The sequence below is a fragment of the Crotalus tigris genome, unplaced genomic scaffold, assembly GCF_016545835.1.
Source record: "Crotalus tigris isolate CLP2741 ecotype Arizona unplaced genomic scaffold, ASM1654583v1 scf7180000019078.1875890, whole genome shotgun sequence".
In the NCBI taxonomy this organism is placed as follows: Eukaryota; Metazoa; Chordata; class Lepidosauria; order Squamata; family Viperidae; genus Crotalus; species Crotalus tigris.
The window spans coordinates 325,961-346,810 of record NW_024097364.1 but is presented as its reverse complement, the minus strand read 5'-3'; the positions used below and the strand labels follow the sequence as shown (position 1 = coordinate 346,810).

General features: G+C 41.8%; 1 protein-coding gene across 2 annotated transcripts in view; it reads left to right on the top strand.

Moving 5' to 3' along the window:
* Positions 1-20,850, top strand: part of NOTCH3 (notch receptor 3) — a 75,370-nt gene that overhangs the window by 35,104 nt on the left and 19,416 nt on the right. For both annotated transcript variants that reach the window (XM_039359569.1, XM_039359570.1), the window contains exons 3-15: positions 9,804-9,946; positions 10,146-10,481; positions 11,045-11,167; positions 11,507-11,740; positions 11,972-12,127; positions 12,332-12,517; positions 15,665-15,778; positions 17,273-17,386; positions 17,977-18,210; positions 18,492-18,602; positions 19,102-19,294; positions 19,863-20,008; positions 20,180-20,293. In XM_039359569.1, coding sequence (XP_039215503.1) covers positions 9,804-9,946; positions 10,146-10,481; positions 11,045-11,167; positions 11,507-11,740; positions 11,972-12,127; positions 12,332-12,517; positions 15,665-15,778; positions 17,273-17,386; positions 17,977-18,210; positions 18,492-18,602; positions 19,102-19,294; positions 19,863-20,008; positions 20,180-20,293 — 2,204 coding nt within the window. The remainder of the gene's footprint in view (positions 1-9,803; positions 9,947-10,145; positions 10,482-11,044; positions 11,168-11,506; positions 11,741-11,971; positions 12,128-12,331; positions 12,518-15,664; positions 15,779-17,272; positions 17,387-17,976; positions 18,211-18,491; positions 18,603-19,101; positions 19,295-19,862; positions 20,009-20,179; positions 20,294-20,850) is intronic.

Below are 20,850 nucleotides of genomic sequence, written 5' to 3'. Positions count from 1 at the left end.
AGCGCTGAGCGATGTGCACAGACAGATTTGGTGATTCACAGCCTCTGGAAGGAGAGACAGAAACTGGCTCTCTTTTCTGAAGGTGAGCAGGCAAGGGCAAGGTGCCAGGGCTTGGCTGCTATTACTGAAAGAAAAAGCTTTCTCTTTGGTGGATCAAGGCACCACAGGTTATGAGATTGCTTGTATATTGCCCTGGGGCAAGGAGGAGTGCTCCCTAGATTAACAGGGCCCTGCTTGTTGGTGCAGGACAGTAGCTTGTGGCAGGTCTGCCATATGCTGCAGGCCAATGTTCTTCCTCTGTTTTAGATTTAGTGATATACTTAAACCAGACTTCTATGCTGGCTTTAACAAACCACAGTTAAAGTATTACCTTTTTGTATGAACGAACCCAACACAGGACAGAGAAATTAGATGATACTTTAAAACTGAACAAATCTTAAGTTTTATTTTTAAAATAACAATTGGAAGGAAGAGTTGTGACTCTGAAGTGAAGAAATGACTTTCCCATACCAGTGAAAATAATTAAAGCTGCTCTTTGCTCTGGAAAGGAATTTGTCATTAGTGCCAGTGGCAGCTTCCCCCCCCCCCCCGGGGAAAATGCCAGGTTCAAAAAGTAGTTTTTTTCTGGAACTGCAGCACAAGGGAGAAAGGTTAAATCCTTTTGATTGTTAGTTTTTTAAAATAAAAAGGTTCCATCCATGCATTTAAAGTCTCTGTTTTTGATTCCAAAATAAACAAGACCAAATTGCCAGTCATTCTGGCTAACAAACCAGAGTGCATCTTCCATGCTGGCTCAGGAATTCTGGGAGTTGAAGTCCACGAGTCATAAAAGAGCCAAGGTTGCCTACCCCTGGTCTAGGTTCTGTTTCTCCTTCAAAAGCAGCGACGAAGAGCTGGGATCCTAGGTCAGTGATGGCGAACCTTTTAGAGACTGAGTGCCCAAACTGCAACCCAAAACCCACTTATGCATCGTCGAGTGCCAGGTGGGTGTGGCCCATTGGCTGGGTATGGCAATTGGGTGGGTGTGGCCCATTGGGTGAGCGTGGCTGCGGTGGTAACGGCAGACTGGATGGGACTAAAAAGTTCAATCAATCAATTCCAACTTTGCAAGATCTTTTTTTTTCCCCATGAGAAGTTGAAATTGACTGATTGAACTTTTTTTTTTTTTTTGCACACGGTGGTGGAGGCCTAAAGCGAAAAGATTTTATAAAACCCAGCTGAAGGCCTAGGACTGGGGCGACAGCACACGTGCCCACAGAGAGGGCTCTGAGTGCCGCCTCTGGCACCCGTGCCATAGATTCGTCATCACTGTCCTAGGTAAATTTGCTGGTCATAGCAGGAGATCATGAGCCACAAAGCTACAGATCCATTATGTTCTCCACATCATAATGGGACCATCGATGCTCATATTCAGCCACCTGATTCCATTTTTTTTAAGAAATGGTGCACTTTTTTATTTACACAACTACCCATGCTTACATGGTTGTGCCATGGCACACTAATGTGGCAAGCCAGAACATACAACACTTATTCTTGCTAGAGATTATGTAAATTATAGTCCTGTGCTCCTGGACTGAGTTTGAATATTCTCACGAATGAAGGTGAATATAACGTCCTAGCACAGTGGTGGTGAACCTATGGCACGGGTGCCAGACACGGCACTCAGAGCCCTCTCTGTGAGCACATGTACCATCGCCCCAGTCCTAGGCCTTCAGCTGGGTTTTATAAAACCTTTTCGCTTTAGGCCTCCGCCGCTGTATGCAAAAAAAAAAAAAAAAAACTTCAATCAATCAGTCAATTTCAACTTCTTGCGGGAAAAGAAAAGATCTTGCAAAGTTGGAATTGATTGATTGAACTGTTTAGTCCCACCCAGTCTGCCCTTACCACCGCAGCCACGCCCACCCAATGGGTACGCCCAGCCAATGGGCCACACCCACCCGGCAACCGACGATGCATAAGTGGGTTTTGAGTTGCAGTTTGGGCACTCGGTCTCTAAAAGGTTCGCCATCACTGGCCTAGGATAATGTTGTAAGGTCCAATCTGGGTCGGTCACCAGGACCAGAGCTTTAGTTTTCTGAGCTTTCGGCCTTGTGCTGGGGCCCATCCTTAGGGAACTTCTCTCTAGCAGAGTGTGTGCTTTGGGCTGTTCTGTGTGTGATATTTATATCATGCCTGATTGTGTGTGGTATGAATATTGAATATTCTCATCTAAATCACTCAATATGTAGTAATGTATTTTTATTACAGCAAGGGTTTGTTTCTGAAAACTATGTTATCTGTGTCCTTCAGAAACTGATTTTGCATTCCCAGGGAAGATTACAGAATAAAGAAAATTCAGAGCAGATAATAATGAATGAAGAGAGCAAATGAATCAAGTGATAAAGAGAAATGTCTTTATTTCCTGGCTTCTGTCGTGCAGCTCTAAAAATTCCCAACTCTAAATATACTGATTAGTATAGTTATTCTGAGGTTAATTCCAGCCTTTAAAAGGATTATTTTCCTTTTTTATAGGGCGGTGAGGAATTATGCAAACTCTCTTCAAGCTGGCATCTTTCACCTTTACAACAACATGGAAGCTTGTTAGCAAGCTAAGAAAATATTCCTAGTAATTTCTAGTCTGTGTTCTTCTAGTTCAGTTTCAAATAAAATGACTGAGGATTTCTTTATGGTTAATGAATATATGTGATTTGTAAAAACTTCTGATTATGACAGAGTGATAGAGATGTCTAGTAAGAAGGCAAGGGCAGTGGAAACCCCTTCAGTCTTTGGCTTTCTTTTCTTGAAAAGAATAATGATCACTTACTGCAGTGGTTCTCAACCTTTCTAATGCCGCGACCCCATAATACAGTTCCCTATGTTGTGGTGACCCCCAACCACTTATACATCACCGGGTGCCAGGGGCATGGCCAAAGAAAAGGGGAAAAAAATGGTGGCCAGCCTTGTTTGGCGACCCCCCGTGAAATGGTCGTTTGACCCCAAATGGGGTCCCGACCCACAGGTTGAGAACCACTGACTTACTGGCTTTAACGTTCACAAAGAAGAAAAAGAAGAGGAAGAAAAAGAGTGATAAATGTTAGCTATGAGAGGTAGAGGATCTCTGGTGGGTCATGCAGCAAGTCATCACAACACAAGACATACCTATCTCCTCAACCTCATTAAAGTGAGTTTTGCTGACAGCAGAAGAGCACTGAAGTCAATTAAAGTGACAATAACTACAGATCCCCTCTGTAATAGAATAATATCAAGTCAAAAGTCCATCATGGACACCAGCCAAGATCAGGAAAAGGAGGTGCTGGACATAAGAAAAGTTTCAGAAGTGGTGATTAAACAGCACTTCCAACATTTTTTCCTGCAGCAACTGCTAATTAAATGCCAGGAACTTCCCAGGCAACATGAGGACAAGGCTTCCTCAGTGATTTGGGGAGTAGGAACATAGCTTGGGATGTCCATCCCGCAACTTGGTATATGGTTGAAAAAGAGGAAAAACTTAATAAAGGAGGAAAGGAGAAGCCTACATTGCAGAGGGACTGATTGGCTCTGGCTTTGCCTGTCATTTCACGCCCCAAGGAGAAGAAATACAGGAATGCCTGAACAGCCTCTCCCTGCTGAAAGGTGAAGTGGGCCCTGAGTACAACATTGTCCCTTCCACAAATAGAAAGCACATGCAAGGGGACCTTTTTTGCCTTGCGGACTAGTTTTTTGGCAAAAGGCTAGGCAGCAGGGAAGGGAAGATCTGGGCTGCACCCCCTCCCAAAAAGAAGCAACGAAAATACCACCTCCGCCACCACCCATCCACTAAAACAGCGGTTCTCAACCTTTTTAATGCCGCGACCCCCAACCGGTCATAAGTTGAGGACTACCCAACCGGTCGTAAGTCGAGAACTTTCCCTGCCCGGGAGCGCCGCACATGCGTGGTGCCGCCCCCTGCACCGGCCGAGGCGTAGCTGGCAAGTGGCAGAGATGGCACAGGCCGACCACCGGCTGGGCCACCAACTGGCCCAGCCCAAGGGAGGTAAGGCACCCGCCGGGTCCCATGCGCGCCAGCAACCCTCCCTGAGCCCGCCGGCCTCCCACCTCCCACCCCTGGCCCTCTTTTACTTACATTTTTAGTAGTTGCTTAGCAGGGAGGGGTGGATACTTCCAGACAGCTCACCTTCGCTGCAGACAACTTGCGGCACCGTTTGCAGAATGGGACTTTTGACGGGCTCAGCAGGGCAGAGACAGCCTGGACAATTCCTATTGGCTTTTGAAAGCCAATAGAATTAGACTCTATTCAAGAGAGTCTATTCTGTTGGCTTTCAAAAGCCAATAGAATAAAAGGGAGTAGCACAGCTAAGGAAAAGGGGGAAAAAATGGCGGACTGAGTTGTTTGGCGACCCCCATGAAATGGTCATTCGACCCCAAATGGGATCCCAACCCACAGGTTGAGAACCACTGCACTAAAGAAAAGAGTTTTCTGCCTTTAGGAGTCCTTTTATTTATATTATTCCTAACATATTATTCCTAATCGTATTCATTTCCTATCTCAGAAGACAAACATAGAAAAGATGAAAGGAACAAGATTACCATAGATACGCGAAAGGAGCCCTTAGCAGGAGCAGACCCTGTTCAGACTTCTCAAAAACCTTGAGCAGACCCAGAGATGCGCCAAAGATTTTCAAATCTTTGATCTGCCATAACTAACAAACAATTTTAACTTTTTTCAAGGCTTCAAGAGAGAGAGCATGGAGTGAGAAATGAAAGAGACATAAATTTCCAGGAAAACTTCATGCCTACACATTGAAGATAATTTAATGTGCATTTTTACCTAATATTCCTGAGAAAGATTCTCAGATTAAAGCAGACACTTGCCACAATAGCTCCCAATGTATACTTGTTTCTCAAGAGGCTTTCAAAATATTCCCAGAGGAAAAACCTTCAGTTCCATAATGGCTGAGTGGGGGCCATTCAGTTTTGGGGTTTTTTTTGGTCAGAACACGTGGGGGCTTGATGAGATCTGTAACTTAAACACATAACACTAGTATAAAACTAAATCCTACTCTAGAAACAAGTTGCTAGTGATTCCCTGGCCTCTGTGCTAATTGACGCAAAAAGCAGGAAGGAAGGTTGGCCACTAAAAAGGAGTAGAATCCAGTGAAAGTAGTGTTTGACCCCTTTTCATAGCAGAGATCAAAACCTGAATAAATCACATCAGTGTGATGACCCAAGACATTCAGGTAAGCAGCTGTTGCAAACATTCTAACACACCTGGGAATTCAACTCCATTGATAGGTGGATGCTAGAGACAGTCCAGAGGAAATACACTCTAGAGACAGAATCAAGAAAACTTGAGTATCTTGCTCCACCACAAGCACTCCTTGATTAAAGAAGGTAATTGGGATCAATCAACCAGCCAAAAAGGGAACAAAAAACCCAAGCACCTCTCCACCAGCAATCAGCACCCAGATGAGCATAGATTAACTCCAAGATTAACGTCAGACCAACAATCAAGTAAACAATGCCCCAGTCAAGAAATTGTCTAAGAAGCCAACAATAAACAGCCCAACCAAAAAATATCCAGATACAGCCTTTACCTGCCCAATATTGCAGACGCTATAGTTTAACTGAGCCTGCCTAGAGGCTATTGTGTTAGTACATCCTTTTCTTGTCAGCATTGTCCAATAACTGAGAACAAGAGTTAAATTTACTACCTGCGATGATGGAAGAGACCCAAAAGAGCACATCCATGTCTGGCTGTCTAGTTCTATAGCCACCACATTTCTATTTTATTTTATTTTATTGGGGGGTGGGGTGGATATTTCATGTATTCAGTCATTATACTGATTTAGACTGATTGGCTATAAGTACAGATAGTCCTCTCTGACTGCAATTGGACCAGAAACTCAGTTGCTATGTGATGCTGTTGTAAAGTGAAGCAACACCCGACTTAACATCCATTCTGACTGTGGTTAAATGAATCACCAGTGATCGTTAAGCATGATGTCATGTCACTGTGACTTATGATTTCCTGCTGACTTCCCCATTGACTTTGCTTGTTGGAAGCTGCTAATGAGTTACGCTGTCATAACTTCGAACAGTAACTAAACAAGCAATCAGTAAGGAAGGACTACTGCCTGTAATACAGACAATAATCCATACAACTAATGTCAACTCCTGTGGCTGAAGATTTTTCCAAGGAGAAGAAAGTCATTCTTCTGGCCTACCTTTTTACCAGAATAATAATCAATTTCTTATGTTAAGTCTATTATTCATGGACAAAAAAATTCTTCGCAAAAATGACTGTTAGTTATTATTTAGATTTTTAGCAATCTCATGTACCCAGGGGATGAGGACTAGATATAAAGAGAGGGAAGTTGCTTGAAGGAAAAGTTCATGGGATTTATTCACTTGGGCTAGAAGCAACTAGAATGAAGTAGCTTTGCGGTACTATGCCTTTGTTTAAAATTAGCTCCAATAGTTATGGAAAGAAGATGGGGTCTTGGTGACTATAGTTTATCCTGACGTGAGTTCTAAGGGAGTTGACTTGAAGGAGCTGCTATTGTGATTTAGGAAAACTGAAGAGAAGCTAAACTGGTTTAAAAAAAGCTTATTGTAAGGTTGGGGACAAAGGCTTACTGAAAAAATACATACAGTACATATAATCTTTTGTTTACAATACTTCTCCGGATGAATGGTCAAACTATGTGGATTTAACCAGAACAGGATACACTTCTGGTTATTGCAGAAGAGATTTACTTTTGGGTTGAAACATCCCAACATCAATACGCAAGTGTTAGTAAAGGATTTGGTTTCTTAAAGAACAATAAGTGTATGTTATGGGCTCCTTTAAATCTTAACTGCTCCTATCAGTTAATTTTACAGCTCTTCAGAAATCTACAAAGCATACAGTAAACTCAAGTGTTTCCTCATTATTTTTTTTTAACTTCCTGATTGTTATGGGTATACAGGCACCTGAGTGCACAATGACCACACACAAACATACATAGAGGTGCCAAAGTGCTAATGGCAGCTTTCCTCCAGATGTAGCTTCAGGGATATTGGATGCCTGGGTGCCTTTTCCTTTGGCCAGTTGCTGTCTGCAAGTTGTGTCTGTCTTTTTCTGGGCCTTTTCCCCCCTCCTAGCTCGAGTTTGAGGTCCGCTTCCATTCCAGTAGAGCTGCCTTCTTGATTTTCAGACAGGCTGTTCTGAGCCTTCAAGGCAAAGGTTCTCCATGCTTCAGATGGATCTCATCCACCGCTGACCGGCTTCAATTATCTTTCTCCCTGAGTTTCCATGACAACTGGACCTCGTCAGAGGCCTATCTTTGGCTTTGGGTAAACTTTTTGTTGGCCTCGCTTGCAGAAGATTCATGGCATCTGCTTTAGATTTGAGCTGCTGGGAAGTCGTGGTCAGCCGACAACTTCTGCAGAGTGGCTTGACATTTTTGGCAAGAGGATGGTGGGTGGTTCCTATGCCTCATGTGACAAGCTGAATCTGCCTTGTAGTTGGTCTGGTGTTCCCATTCCTTGTCTGATCCCTCTGTGGACTGCAAGGCCTGGCCAGTGCCTAGGACGTGCTGTTCAGGCTTGGGCAGAAAAACAAACAGGCTTTCTGCGTTGCTATGGCAATGGCAAGCTGTGGGCAGCGGCTGGGAGGGGGCTCTGAGGCCCTTGGATTTGAGTGGCCTGTTTTAAAGACTCCAGAATGGCTGTGGTTAGGAAAGGGGGCTGCTTAATGCTTCCACCAGCACTCCTTAGGTTAGCCCAGAGATGGGCAATTAATTTTCCCAAGGAGCCACATGAGAAACAGGGACTGTTGTGGAGGGCTGAGCCAGTAGGACCAACACATTAATGTGAAGATGTGTAGGCACATATGCATGCACCTATGTAAATTGAAAAAAAAAATAGCAGTTGCTTTCAAAATCAAAGCAATGCAGTTGTATTGCATGCATGATGTACACTTATTTACGTTTGATTTCTAATTTCCGATTGACCTCACATGTACCTGATAGCCATGCACTGGTTGTGGCCCCCGGGGGGGGGGGCTAAAATGCCCAGATCTGAGTTAGCTATTACTTTACTGGTCCTAGGTTGGTAGAAAGTTTTGAGAAACAGAAGGAGCCAATTTGTAGGAAAGAAGTGGCTTCTGCTAATACCAGGTTTTAAAAACTGCAAGAGTTGGATGAAGAATGCTTCGTTATGTGGCTCGCTCTCTAGTGAGCCAGGCCAAGTTTAAACCGTCTTGCTTTCTGGACACAGTAGCTATTTCACCCATGTTTATATGTCAGTCCCTTTTTTGTCTGCCAGGTATTGGCAATATTCTTCTCCGGAGCAAGAAGGATCTTTCCAAAGTTTTTTTCTATTTAATTTGAATCGAGCCTTTTCTCAAAAAGTTCCTGGAGTTCATACTTTGGATTCTTGAATCCTGTAAAATCCTTCATTCTTTGACTAGTTTGACTAGCCCAGTGATGGCGAACCTTTTAGAGACCGAGTGCCCAAACTGCAACCCAAAACCCACTTATGCATCATCGAGTGCCGGGTAGGTGTGGCCCATTGGCTAGGGTGGCCAATTGAGTGGGTGTGGCCCATTGGGTGGGCGTGGCTGCGGTGGTAATGGCAGACTAGGTGGGACTAAAAAGTTCAATCAATCAATTCCAACTTTGTGAGATCTTTTTTTTCCCGCGAGAAGTTGAAATTGATTGATTGAATCTTTTTTTTTCTTTTGCACACGGTGGCGGAGGCCTAAAGTGAAAAAGTTTTATAAAACCCAGCTGAAGGCCTAGGACTGGGACGACGGTGCGCATGCCCACAGAGAGGGCTCTGAGTGCCGCCTCTGGCACCCGTGCCATAGGTTTGCCACCACTGGACTAGCCAGTCACTTGTCTAGCTTTATAAACTCAACCAAAAAAATATATATATATAATGGGTCCTGATACCAGGCATTACAACCATATTTTAGAAACTACATTTAGCCCTATCTCAAGCATATATCAATATATTGGCAATGTTTAATGGCATTACATTAAGTTGTATGGCAATTATACAGACCTGTTTTTAGCTATGCCCTGTTTTCAACTTCTCTGGAGGTTTTTTTGGGTGTTTTTTTTTTTTTTTTTTTGCTGTGAGTTCTGACAAAATCTTCTCCTGGATAGGAAAAGTTCTTTTCTTAGATTTGCCTGGAATTTGTTAGTAAGAGGAAATGGTTGGCTGGAACCTGAGGCAAGGCCAATATTTAAGATATCTATTTTCAGCTTGGCAAAGGTGAGTGTGAGCAGTTAGCAAAATATGCAGAGGACAGATACTGGTGAACTAGGATAGTGCAAGCTAGAAAAAATTGACTTCACAGAAGTGTTATTTAGTGGGGAAAAAAAGTTTACAGCAAAGCTATTGGGCAGGCTCCCAACTTGTTTGCAATTCTTAAGTGGTTTATGCACAAAAAATTAACAGCTTGGTGAAAAGAGATCCTAATTGCTCATTGAATTATTTTTTTATGGAAATATATGAATATATTATAATAGCCACAGCAACTTGTGGAAGTGGAAACTTAAATGTAGGCCTTTTTTTGTGAAGTTTGAGGCTGCTATGTATGTTCTTTTTTGGAGGCTTTTTGCTTCAAGTACAACTTTTTTTTCTCCCCACTTTTAGAATTGCTTTCTATATATCACCCTTGTTGCTATTTCTGACAAATTTCTTATACACTACCATTTCAGAATTCTTTAGTTTAGAGTGAATCTGTGTTAGTTGTAGGTCTTTAGAATATATGTCCAATGTATGATGGACATAGGTGCCAGATACAAATCTAATAAGCTTCTTTTTCATGCTAGATGCCAGCCTGGTCTGATTGGAGAACACTGCCAGTTTCAAGATCCATGTCACCAGTCACCCTGTGCCAATGGGGGCTCATGTGAAAGCACCTTGCGTGATGGCACTGTGCACTACCAATGTACCTGTCCCAAGGGCTTCCGAGGTGAGGATATCCAGTGTGATGTAATAGGGAGATAAAAGCTTCTGTGGACATTTGGTAGAAAAGTAGTCTACTGGGATGGCAGTTGCAACTGGGTGCTCTCCAGGAAGAATGAGCCCTGAGTATAAATGAGGAAGTAGATCTCTTTGGGGAAAAGCCATCTGCCCCTCCATGATCACAATGTATTTCCGTTTCTGTTTAGGTCAGGACTGCTCTCTGTTTGATGCATGCGCCAGCAAACCATGTGTCAATGGTGGCCGCTGTACTAACTGGAATGGCCGATATAATTGCACATGCCCATCAGGTTATCAAGGCCGCAACTGTCGGAATGATGTAGATGAATGTCGGGTATCTGGTCTTTGTCAGCATGGTGGTACCTGTCTTAATACGCCCGGCTCCTTCCGCTGTCAGTGTCAAGCTGGTTATACAGGACAGCACTGTGAGAGTATCTCTACACCTTGTGCTCCTTCTCAGTGTCTCAATGGGGGCACTTGCCGTCAGACAGGAGATCTCAGCTATGAGTGTGCTTGCTTACCTGGTGAGTGAACTTCCAGAAATTGTTGCCTACCTCTGCTCTATGAGAGCGTAGTGGACAGAGAGATTCAGCATAAAAAATAAGTCTGATGCAATTGGGTTGTGTGGAACATGAGCATCACATGGAACACAAGCTTAACTATTTGCTTTTGCTAAATTGTACTTCACTGCTTTCCTGTCAGGAAACTCATGGGAAGCTATTGAGAGGTTTGGCAGAGCAGGAAGGAAGCAATCTAAAGGGAGGCGGGGTAGGCAAGTTAGCAGACACCGCTGTGGGAGGCTTGGCTAATGCTTCCTCCTTGATCTAGTTTATGATCAGGAATGCAGGAAAGGCTTTCACCACATAACTCGGAGACTCTTGGGCCAACAGTTCCTAAACCGACTTTAAACTGTATGTCATCTATCCTGGCAGGTATTCTTCTGGTATGTGCTTGATAGAATTAACTCCTGTGAAAGGATGAATAATTTGCTCATTCCATTTTAATGCTAGACTTTTTTTGTTTTCCTTTCCTGACGCTAATTTTCCTATTGTCCCTAAGGCTAAATTATCTTCTTTCCTCCTTTCAGGTTTTGAAGGACACAACTGTGAAATTAACATAGATGACTGTCCAGACCACATGTGCATGAATGGAGGCACTTGTGTGGATGGTGTCAACACCTACAACTGCCAGTGTCCTCCAGAGTGGACAGGTACCGGAAAGCAGGGCAAAAAATAGAATGTGATCAATTTCAGGGCGCTTAATAAAAATCTGGGCAGCTTTTAAGATCTGTTTATAAGCAATATTCTTTTTCTTTTCTCCATGGCATTATAAAATTATTAACTATCAAGTTAGGAAATCTGCCTGTTTGATGGATAAGACTATTTTTTAGTCCTTCAGCTAAAGGTTTTATGCTGGCTTAGTGAACTAGGAACAAAGAAAAGCAATGGCAAAACTCACAACTGGGAACAGGAGAGGAACTACAGCTTTTAGATTCAACTCTGCTTTGGAAAACATTTAGCTAAAAGTATCCCTTTTTTCTGCACCATAGGCCAATTCTGTACCGAGGACGTGGATGAATGCCAGCTGCAGCCCAATGCTTGCCACAATGGGGGCACTTGCTTCAATACCAATGGAGGCCATTCATGTGTCTGTGTCAATGGCTGGACTGGGGAGAGCTGTAGTGAGAACATTGATGACTGCCAGACAGCTGTCTGTTTTCATGGTGCTACTTGCCATGATCGTGTGGCATCCTTCTACTGTGCATGTCCTATGGGCAAGACAGGTAGAGTTAGCTTCTGCCATGCATATCATATCAACAGACTTTAATCAGTATTAAATACATAGATAAACTGTGAAAAGGCAGTGGGAATACTATATGGACATTGAATAAAAAGAAATGGAAAGAAATGAGGAACGTGAAGGTGCAAAAGTTGCTTCCTCTTGCTTTGTGGGTTCCCCCCCCCTTATTTCTTACATATATATTTCTTGTCATGGGATGACCTTTCTCTTTCAGGCCTCCTTTGTCACTTGGATGATGCCTGTGTCAGTAACCCTTGCCATGAAGATGCCATTTGTGACACTAACCCAATGAATGGCCGTGCAATTTGCACCTGCCCACCAGGTTTTACTGGTGGAGCCTGTGATCAAGATGTGGATGAATGCTCCATCGGTGAGAATTTTGTTTTTCTTGTATAGAGATGTTCAAGAAAGATTGATGAATGGAATTATGTCTCTTAAAAAAATGGGAGGGCCCAAAGGTTTTCTGAGATAGACTGACCTCTGCTGGCATGCCTTAGAATTGTTTTGTCTCAAGTTGTCTCTACAGGTATAATTTTGGGCCAACCCTTTTCACTTGTTATTTTGTTACCTGCAGGAGCTAATCCGTGTGAGCATTTTGGCAAATGTGTGAACACACAAGGCTCCTTCCAGTGCCAGTGTGGACGTGGTTATACAGGTCCACGCTGTGAGACAGACATCAATGAATGCCTCTCCATGCCTTGCCAGAATGATGCCACCTGCCTTGACCGTATTGGAGAGTTTACATGCATCTGCATGTCAGGTAGGATCCCTGAATCTGGCTCCAAAATTAGTGAAATATATACCTAGGTTGCTGCCCTTGGTAGTGAGAATAATCTCAAAAGCGAGAAAAAGAGTAAGTATACAGTTGACTGGAAGGGAAGAGAGTCAGATCTCTGAGAAAGCTGGGCTCCTTGAATGAGCTTAAGTAGTTTACTTCCTTGGTTCAAATTGTTTTTTAAAAAGAAAATTGAGAGAAGTGATTCACTGTTATTGTGAAGTTCTGCATAAAACATAAAGTACTTTCTGAAAATAATTGAAGAATACCTGGACTGCTTTATATCTAGTTGGTTGCTTGGTATGAGCCTAGCTTTATGATGTATTCTTGTGATTTGCACTTCACATGTGTCTAATTCTGAAAGATGAAGTGGCTCTTAAATTCTGATTTATCCTTATTCCTTTGGTGGAGAGGAGTCAGGTGGGATTAATTTAGGACGATGTGTCACTTGCCCACTTTACACATCTGCAGTTTTTAACCATATGTTTTTCTTAAAATAAGAGATGCAGAAATATTGGAATTGCAGTCCTCATGATTTTAACTATCTAGCTTCAAGTTTTCCTTTTCTTCTGTCTCTCTTGCTAATTGTGGAATGCATTTCTTCTTACTATCATGAAACCACAATCCCTTAATATTTAGATGGCCAATATAAACTTAGACAAAGCTGAGGAAGAATCCTTCATGAAAAAAGCCAGAGTTATGAATGTTGGACCTTTCCTAGAAATGTCAAAATCTATATATTGATCTCTCTTGCTGTGCACTGGGGCAAGAAGCAGGTTGAGTCTTTCAGAAATATCTCTAGAATCAAAGCATGCATACATACAACACATTTCAAAGAAAGTGAGAGATACAGTTGCCCATTTCCCACTGTGGCAGAACTTTTAAGATTGAGGTATTGCATAAATTTGTACAATGTTCATACAGACAGTTGGGAGTGCAGCTTTGTGCTTGGAATATTAATGGTGAGGCTGGCCTAGTGAGTGATGAGAATTGGCTGTTCTTTGTGCTTCCATTACCCCATATAGGGAGGAACATTCTCCTTCCTTGCTCACTCATTGGTTAATGGCTAGTTTTTTGTACAGGCCTGGGAGAGGGGGAGGTCTTCTTAGCTGCAAGTGCCTTTGGGCAAGGGGATAGTAAACTTTGTTTTAATGTTGCATGTTGCTCACCCAGTGTTGCTCTATTCTGTAGCCATTTCTTTTGGGATTAGGATACAGTGAGAGGACTAGAATATTAAGACTACATAAGAGGCTTCAGAAATTACCCAACATGAACAGTATTATTTTCCTGTGCAATCTTCCTTTTCATAGCAAGAAATAGGAAATCTTAAAAAGGATGCCATCTTCAAGTAGACCAAGCTAGTTTTCCATCTACATTTAGCAACAAATATTCTCTGTATCATCTAACTTACCTTTTTCCATAGATATATCAGGAGTTCAACCTGTAATCTTGCCCGTGATAAATGCATGTGCTATAGCTTACGTATAATGCTTCCTACATAAAAGGACATAAGTAGGACTTCTGCTTACTTCATGTAAAATCCAGCATTCCAGGAAACCTAACATAGTTGAAAATGAATATCCTATTACAGTGATTCTCAAACATTTTGGTCTCAGGCCTGCTGTATATCATTAAAAATAATTGAGAACCCCAAAGAGCTTTGGTTTATGTGGATTATATTTGTTGCTATTTACTCTATTAAAAATGAAAGCTGAGAACTTTTAAAATATTTATTGATTTGATTTAATTGACTGAGGACCGCTGTATTATATTGCCTGTCCTATTGGATTAGCAGATTATCTCATTTAAGATTGAATATTCAACCTCCCAGGATTGTTGCTGCAAAAAATAGGCAGGAATAATGGGTATGTTAGCTGCCTTGAATTATATATATAAAAAAGATGGGATATAATAATAATAATAATAAGTTACATTAGCAATGTGCTCAATTCATCAGTTGAAACAGTAAGGATGTACTACATGCAGTTGGTTGCTATGCCCATAAGGTTGATGTGTTAATGTACTGAAATATTGGGATTAGAGAGAAATAATCAAGATTGCACTTTTCAGAAGAAAATTGTTTCTGACCAGTGGAACAATACTTCTTACAACTATTAAAGCTGTCTTTGTACAGATAGTCCTAGACCAGTGATGGCGAACCTTTTAGAGACCAAGTGCCCAAACTGCAACCCAAAACCCACTTATGCCTCGTCAGGTGCCGGGTGGATGTGGCCCATTGGGTGGGCGTGGCTGCAGTGGTAACAGCAGACTGGGTGGGACTAAAAAGTTCAATCAATCAATTCCAACTTTGCAAGATCTTTTTTTTCCCCGCGAGAAGTTGAAATTGACTGATTGATTGAACTTTTTTTTTTTTGTACACGGTGGCGGAGGCCTAAAGCGAAAAGGTTTTATAAAACCCAGCTGAAGGCCTAGGACTGGGGCGACGGTGCGTGTGCCCACAGAGAGGGCTCTGAGTGCCGCATCTGGCACCCGTGCCATAGGTTCGCCACCACTGGCCTAGACTTACAATCATATGGATCTCTGAGTTTCCATAAGTCATAAGAATCATCAGTCAAGGCACTCATGTGACAGGCCTGACTTTACAGCCTTTTTATGATGATTGTTAAGTAAACACTGTGGTTGTTATGCATTCCTATGTGCTTTTTTTTTTTTTTTTGTCAAAAAGAGGTTGAAAAGGCCAGTTTCCAGCCAGTTGTAAATTGTCATGTTGCTATGCTTTGCTGCAACCAGCCGTAAAAGTGACCAGGTTGCCAAGTTTTCAGAATGCAGTCATGTGACTGCAGGGAAGTATTGCCATCAGAATTCTTGTAAGTGCATTTTGGAAGGGTCTTTCCTAAGTTGAAACAGTCATTAAGTGGTAAGTCGTTAAGTGAGGATTCAAACACTTCAAAAAATTTTTTAGATTTTATGATTGCCCAATTTTGCAAATAAAGTGTTATTTATTATGGTGCATCTATTTTTTCTGTATACTAAATTAGTCTTCCTGATAACAATGGGCTCTTTGTCCCATTATTTCTGTGGGATGTATGCTGAGTACCTAATATGAATGAATATAGACTTTACAGTAGAGAATATAGAGTTTACAGTAGAAATTATTCTTTGTGATTGCAGGTTTCAGTGGTACTTACTGTGAAATAAATATCAATGAGTGTGAAAGCAATCCCTGTGTCAATGGGGGTGTCTGCAAGGATATGGTCAATGGGTTCAGTTGCACCTGCCCCTCAGGCAAGTATGGAACTTTGCCAATCAGGAGCACTACCTCTCATTTCCACTTGGAAAAAAATGAAAGTGGCTTATTTTTTCTGCATAACATTACAGATTCTGTATCTAGGAACCATTTTTCCACTTGGCTTCTTCTTACCTGACACCACACGTATGTGCTGTGAGTGTATTTGAAGTCTGCCAGGCCCTGACATTTAGAAGATTGGGGAACTGCAATCCTTTTTCATAAGAAGCTTAGTTTTTCTCCTTGTAATGTTTGAGAACACCCGTTGCTTGAGAACTTAACAATACGCACTGCTTTGTTTTAGAGTTGTGCTGCAATTTCTCTTGAATTCATACTGCCCCCCTGTGACATTTCTTACCTACTTACCCATTGTATAGACTGCATAGGTATCCATTGTTGAGCAAACAGCCTATCTGGAGAATTTTTGGTCAGTGTCTGGGCTACCACTGTAATTTTACGGCAGTATCATCGGCTTCTTTCCCCAGGACTTGCCAGCTTTTCGGCTAACAACTGGGTGGAGGTACTATGCTCCATTTAGTTGTTTTTAGGATTGATTGGCAGACAGGCCTCTAGCATGCTCTGTGGGAGCTTGGACAATGGCATCTTTGTTTCCCTAGCCTGTGGCTCAGGCCCCTGAACCCAATTTACATGTGGGGTAGACACTGCAAAGCCCCCTGTGGAGAGAAGGGAGAGACATTAAGAGCTCTTATTATAGGCCTCTGGTGGTAAGGCTGAGTTGTGTGACTAAGCTGTATTTTACAGTGCCAAACCTTTTCTATTGCTGCCTGTATTTTTTATGTTCAGGTTGTCAGTTTATACAGGGTTGATCTAGTTCCAGCCATTTGGAGACTCTCTTAGAAATGGCATATACTGACCCCGAACCACGCTTGAAATGCTTTTTATTTCTCCTAATGGCACTGGGCAGTTTATATAGGATTTTCCCTACATAGCCACTGAGAAAGCAGAAGTAGCTGTTCAGGTAGTACTTCCATTCTTCCCAAGATCATATTGGATTTACCAGAATTATTGCATATATGCATGGTGTTGCAGTGCTTTATAAAGTAAATTTTGTTACCCGCAACAATTTAGGTAATTTGGATGAAGATACAAATAATATTAACTGATGTGGAACATTAGTTCATTGAATATGAGGTCTTTCACACTGAAGTCCATTAAATCCAGTCTTCACTACATTTCTAAATTTCCTGGTTCCGAAAACTCTGTAGAGATGGTTTAAAATAATAAGATTAAAACCAAAATCAAAAGTCAATACCATAAGGAATAAAATCAAATTCCTGTCACCTCTGCATTCAACAAACCTGTGAAATATGATGCAGATGTGTAAATTTTTTTATCAGAGTGAATAGCAAAAAGGAAGCACTATTTTTTGTGAATTGTCGTTGGGATGTACTATTTGAAGTAGGACCTGTGATTCAATTGCTATTTCATTGGTTTTTCTGTTTTGTTTGACATATTTTTCCTTCTACATTCAGGCTTCTCGGGTTCTATGTGCCAAATAGATATCGATGAGTGTGCCAGCACACCATGCCAAAATGGTGCCAAGTGCGTGGATAGGCCCAATGCTTATGAATGCCGTTGTACAGAAGGTGATTACTTACTGCAGAAGTTGATCAGATTTAATAATGAATTCAAGGGTTTATGGGATACTAACGCAGGGAGAAATAAATGCTGCCACATTGTTTTCTACTTATTGTGTGCATGATATGAATTCTTTCCCCATAACATATCCCTTCATTAGAAAGGAGGGTATTTTTGTGAAGGAAGAGTTTCAAGTAATAGTTGCTAACACTTAATTCAGGCACAGTTTATTTCTGTCTTTGGTATTGGGTCTTGAATCAGTGGAAAAAGAATGATAAAATGTTTTTCAAACTAAAAGCATATATTTTTTCCCCAGGGAAATAATAATATTTCCTTATAGTGGAAGATGGTATCTAATTCTTCCTACTTAAAACTCTTGTTTTAAGACTTTTATTATTCTTTGCTATGATAGAAATGGCCCATCTTTTGTTCAGTGTCTAAATTTTAATTTACACGTACCTCAAAATTACACTAAGATAACTGGAAGATGAGACTTGGTCTCTTTTTAATCAATTGCTTACTAAAATTAAAGTTAAGGGAATTTGCCCAGGAAGTTTCTGTAATCCATGCTAATGCTATCTTCTGGGTTTTTTTATAGGTTTTGAAGGGGTTTTGTGTGAAAAGAACATAGATGACTGCTCCCCAGATCCTTGCCACCATGGCACTTGTGTAGATGGCATTGCCAGCTTCACCTGTATATGTGTGGCTGGTTACACTGGGTATCGCTGTGAGAACCAAATCAATGAGTGCCATAGTAATCCCTGTCAGCACGGGGGCAAATGTATTGACCTAGTAAATAAGTACCTCTGCCACTGTCAGCCAGGGACCTCAGGTAGGAACTTTTTTCTTATCTACAAAAAACGTTCCCCCTTCCTTGCCTGGGTTCAAGCTCTCTCTTAAGGGACAGAACTGTTGAGCAGTCAGTTTACCGTTTCTAACACTTGCAGGCAGCACCCTTAAATGATGTTTCAAGAATCTTGCTTATTCATGATAGTGTACCTCCTCATCTACACTTGTCATTTAGTCAAGACAAATCCAGCTATCATGGAGCATGGTGAAGGGAGGGGTGAACTACTGCCTTTCTGAGATTCATAATATGTCCTTTCCTTCAAGGTGCTAACTGTGAGATAAACTTTGATGACTGTGCCAGCAATCCTTGTGACTATGGGAACTGCCACGATGGCATCAATCGTTATGATTGCATCTGCAAACCTGGCTTCACAGGTGATGGCTGGGTGACGGGCTATGTTTTGGGGGGGCTGGGGCAGGAAAGAAAAGGAGGCGTTATAAAATCAGCAAAATTGGATTATACTACAGATAATTCTGCTTACAGATTATAAGTGCTTGGCTTTGCAGCCAGAAATTAGGGTGTTCAGAAGGTTGGAAGACAGAAATGCACAAACTGTGGCTCCAGATCCTAGCCTTTTCTAAAAATTGTTGCTCAGTTATAACGAATTGGAAAAGGATTAAATGAAGAGAACAAGTGAAAAGTATATCAAATCAAATTATTGCTTATCGTGGACCCACTTGTTTTGGAATATATAATCCCACCCCCAACATGCCATTTCAAGGTCTAGTGCACTTGACCCCAAATTATTTTGCAGTTTTCTATGAGTTTAAATTTAATTTGTAGAGGAGGCAAAGCTGAATTGATCTATTGTTCCTCAAAACTATAAACCTGATCATCTCATTGCTTATTGCAGTCATTTTTTTCCCCTTTCAGGTCCTCTGTGCAATATAGAGATTAATGAATGTGCATCCAACCCTTGCAAGAATGGCGGTACCTGTGTGGATGGTGAAGACGGGTTCTCTTGTCTTTGTCCCGAGGGTTTCCATGATCCACATTGCTATTCAGAAGTGGATGAGTGCAGCAGCAGCCCCTGTGTACATGGCACATGCCATGATGACATCAATGGGTGAGAGATTTTCCCCAGGCCACAAGTCCAAATGGCTAGGTCTTTGTAAAAAAATGCTGATTGGTCAGGAATGGGCAGGGTTTGTTCCCGTTAGAGCAGTGGTTCTCAACCTTTTTAATGCCGCGACCCCAACCGGTCGTAAGTCGAGGACTACTCAACCGGTCGTAAGTCGAGGACTACTCAACTGATGCAGCACTGTTTGCAGAATGGGACTTTTGGTGGGCTCAACAGGGCAGAGACAGCCTGGACAATTCCTATTGGCTTTTGAAAGCCAGTAGAATTAGACTCTATTCAAGAGAGTCTATTCTATTGGCTTTCAAAAGCCAATAGAATAAAAGGGAGTAGCACAGCTAAGGAAAAGGGGGGAAAATGGCGGACTGCGTTGTTTGGCGACCCCCGTGAAATGGTCGTTCGACCCCAAATGGGGTCCCGACCCACAGGTTGAGAACCATTGCTTTAGAGATCTGTAGCTGTGAAGGAAGCAGTACATTAAATCTGCATCAAGTGGCCTCGGTGAACTGTTTTGGAAGAAGTGAGGAATCTTGACTTCCATTATTTTATTTTTTAGATACCAGTGTAAATGTGAGCCAGGCTGGGCTGGCACCAATTGTGATGTGAACCACAATGAGTGCGAATCCAATCCGTGTCAGCATTATGGCACCTGCACCGATTATGTCAATGGCTATCGTTGTAAATGCAAAGAAGGCTTCCAGGGTATGCTTAACTTGCTGGGCTTACCTTGCCCATGCTTTTCCCTAAAGAATTCTAGACCAGGACACCGATTTTCCCTTTCCTCAAATTCTGAATGACAGGGTTGGGTGATGGCACTGGTTTCTTCTTAAGTTTTAATTCATAGGATTGATGTGATTATCATTTTCTCTTCAGGAACGTATTGCCAGATCAATATAAATGACTGTGCTTCTAGCCCTTGCCTCAACCAGGGCACCTGTATTGATGGCATTGCCAGTTATACTTGTCTGTGTGACTTGCCTTACACTGGTGAGTAGAAAGTTCTTTGCGATAAGAGTTTGTTGGTGGACTGGATGCTTCTTTGAGGCTAACATAATTCTTGTTCCAGCCTGGAAATTGCTTATATCAATATTGCACATGCACAAAAAAACAATTGATACTGAGTACTAGATTGGAAGCTGGAGGATCATGGCTCTTAGTCATAACCTGTACTTTTTATTTCATGATATAGTCATAATAACTCTGGTATTAATTGTGTAAAAATCTCAGCTGTAGACATAATGCATTATGGCCATTCTGCGATGTTCTTAAAATACAGCTTTGAAATAGATAATGTTTCCAAACAAAAGCCTAAAAAGTGGGAACGTATACGGGTGTATCTATAAAACAGAGTGAGGAAAAAACAGGCTGTAATCTTGCCCTAGGCTTCTTGGTATCTGCCTTTTTTACATATTGATGTCAGATAATAGTATAGGAACATCTGGAGGGGAGGAAGCTGAGTGAATTCTCACAATGGGTAAAGGTCATCCACACTGTCTAATATGTGCCTATGACAGTTGTGCAATTCTATTTTGGATTTCACTTTA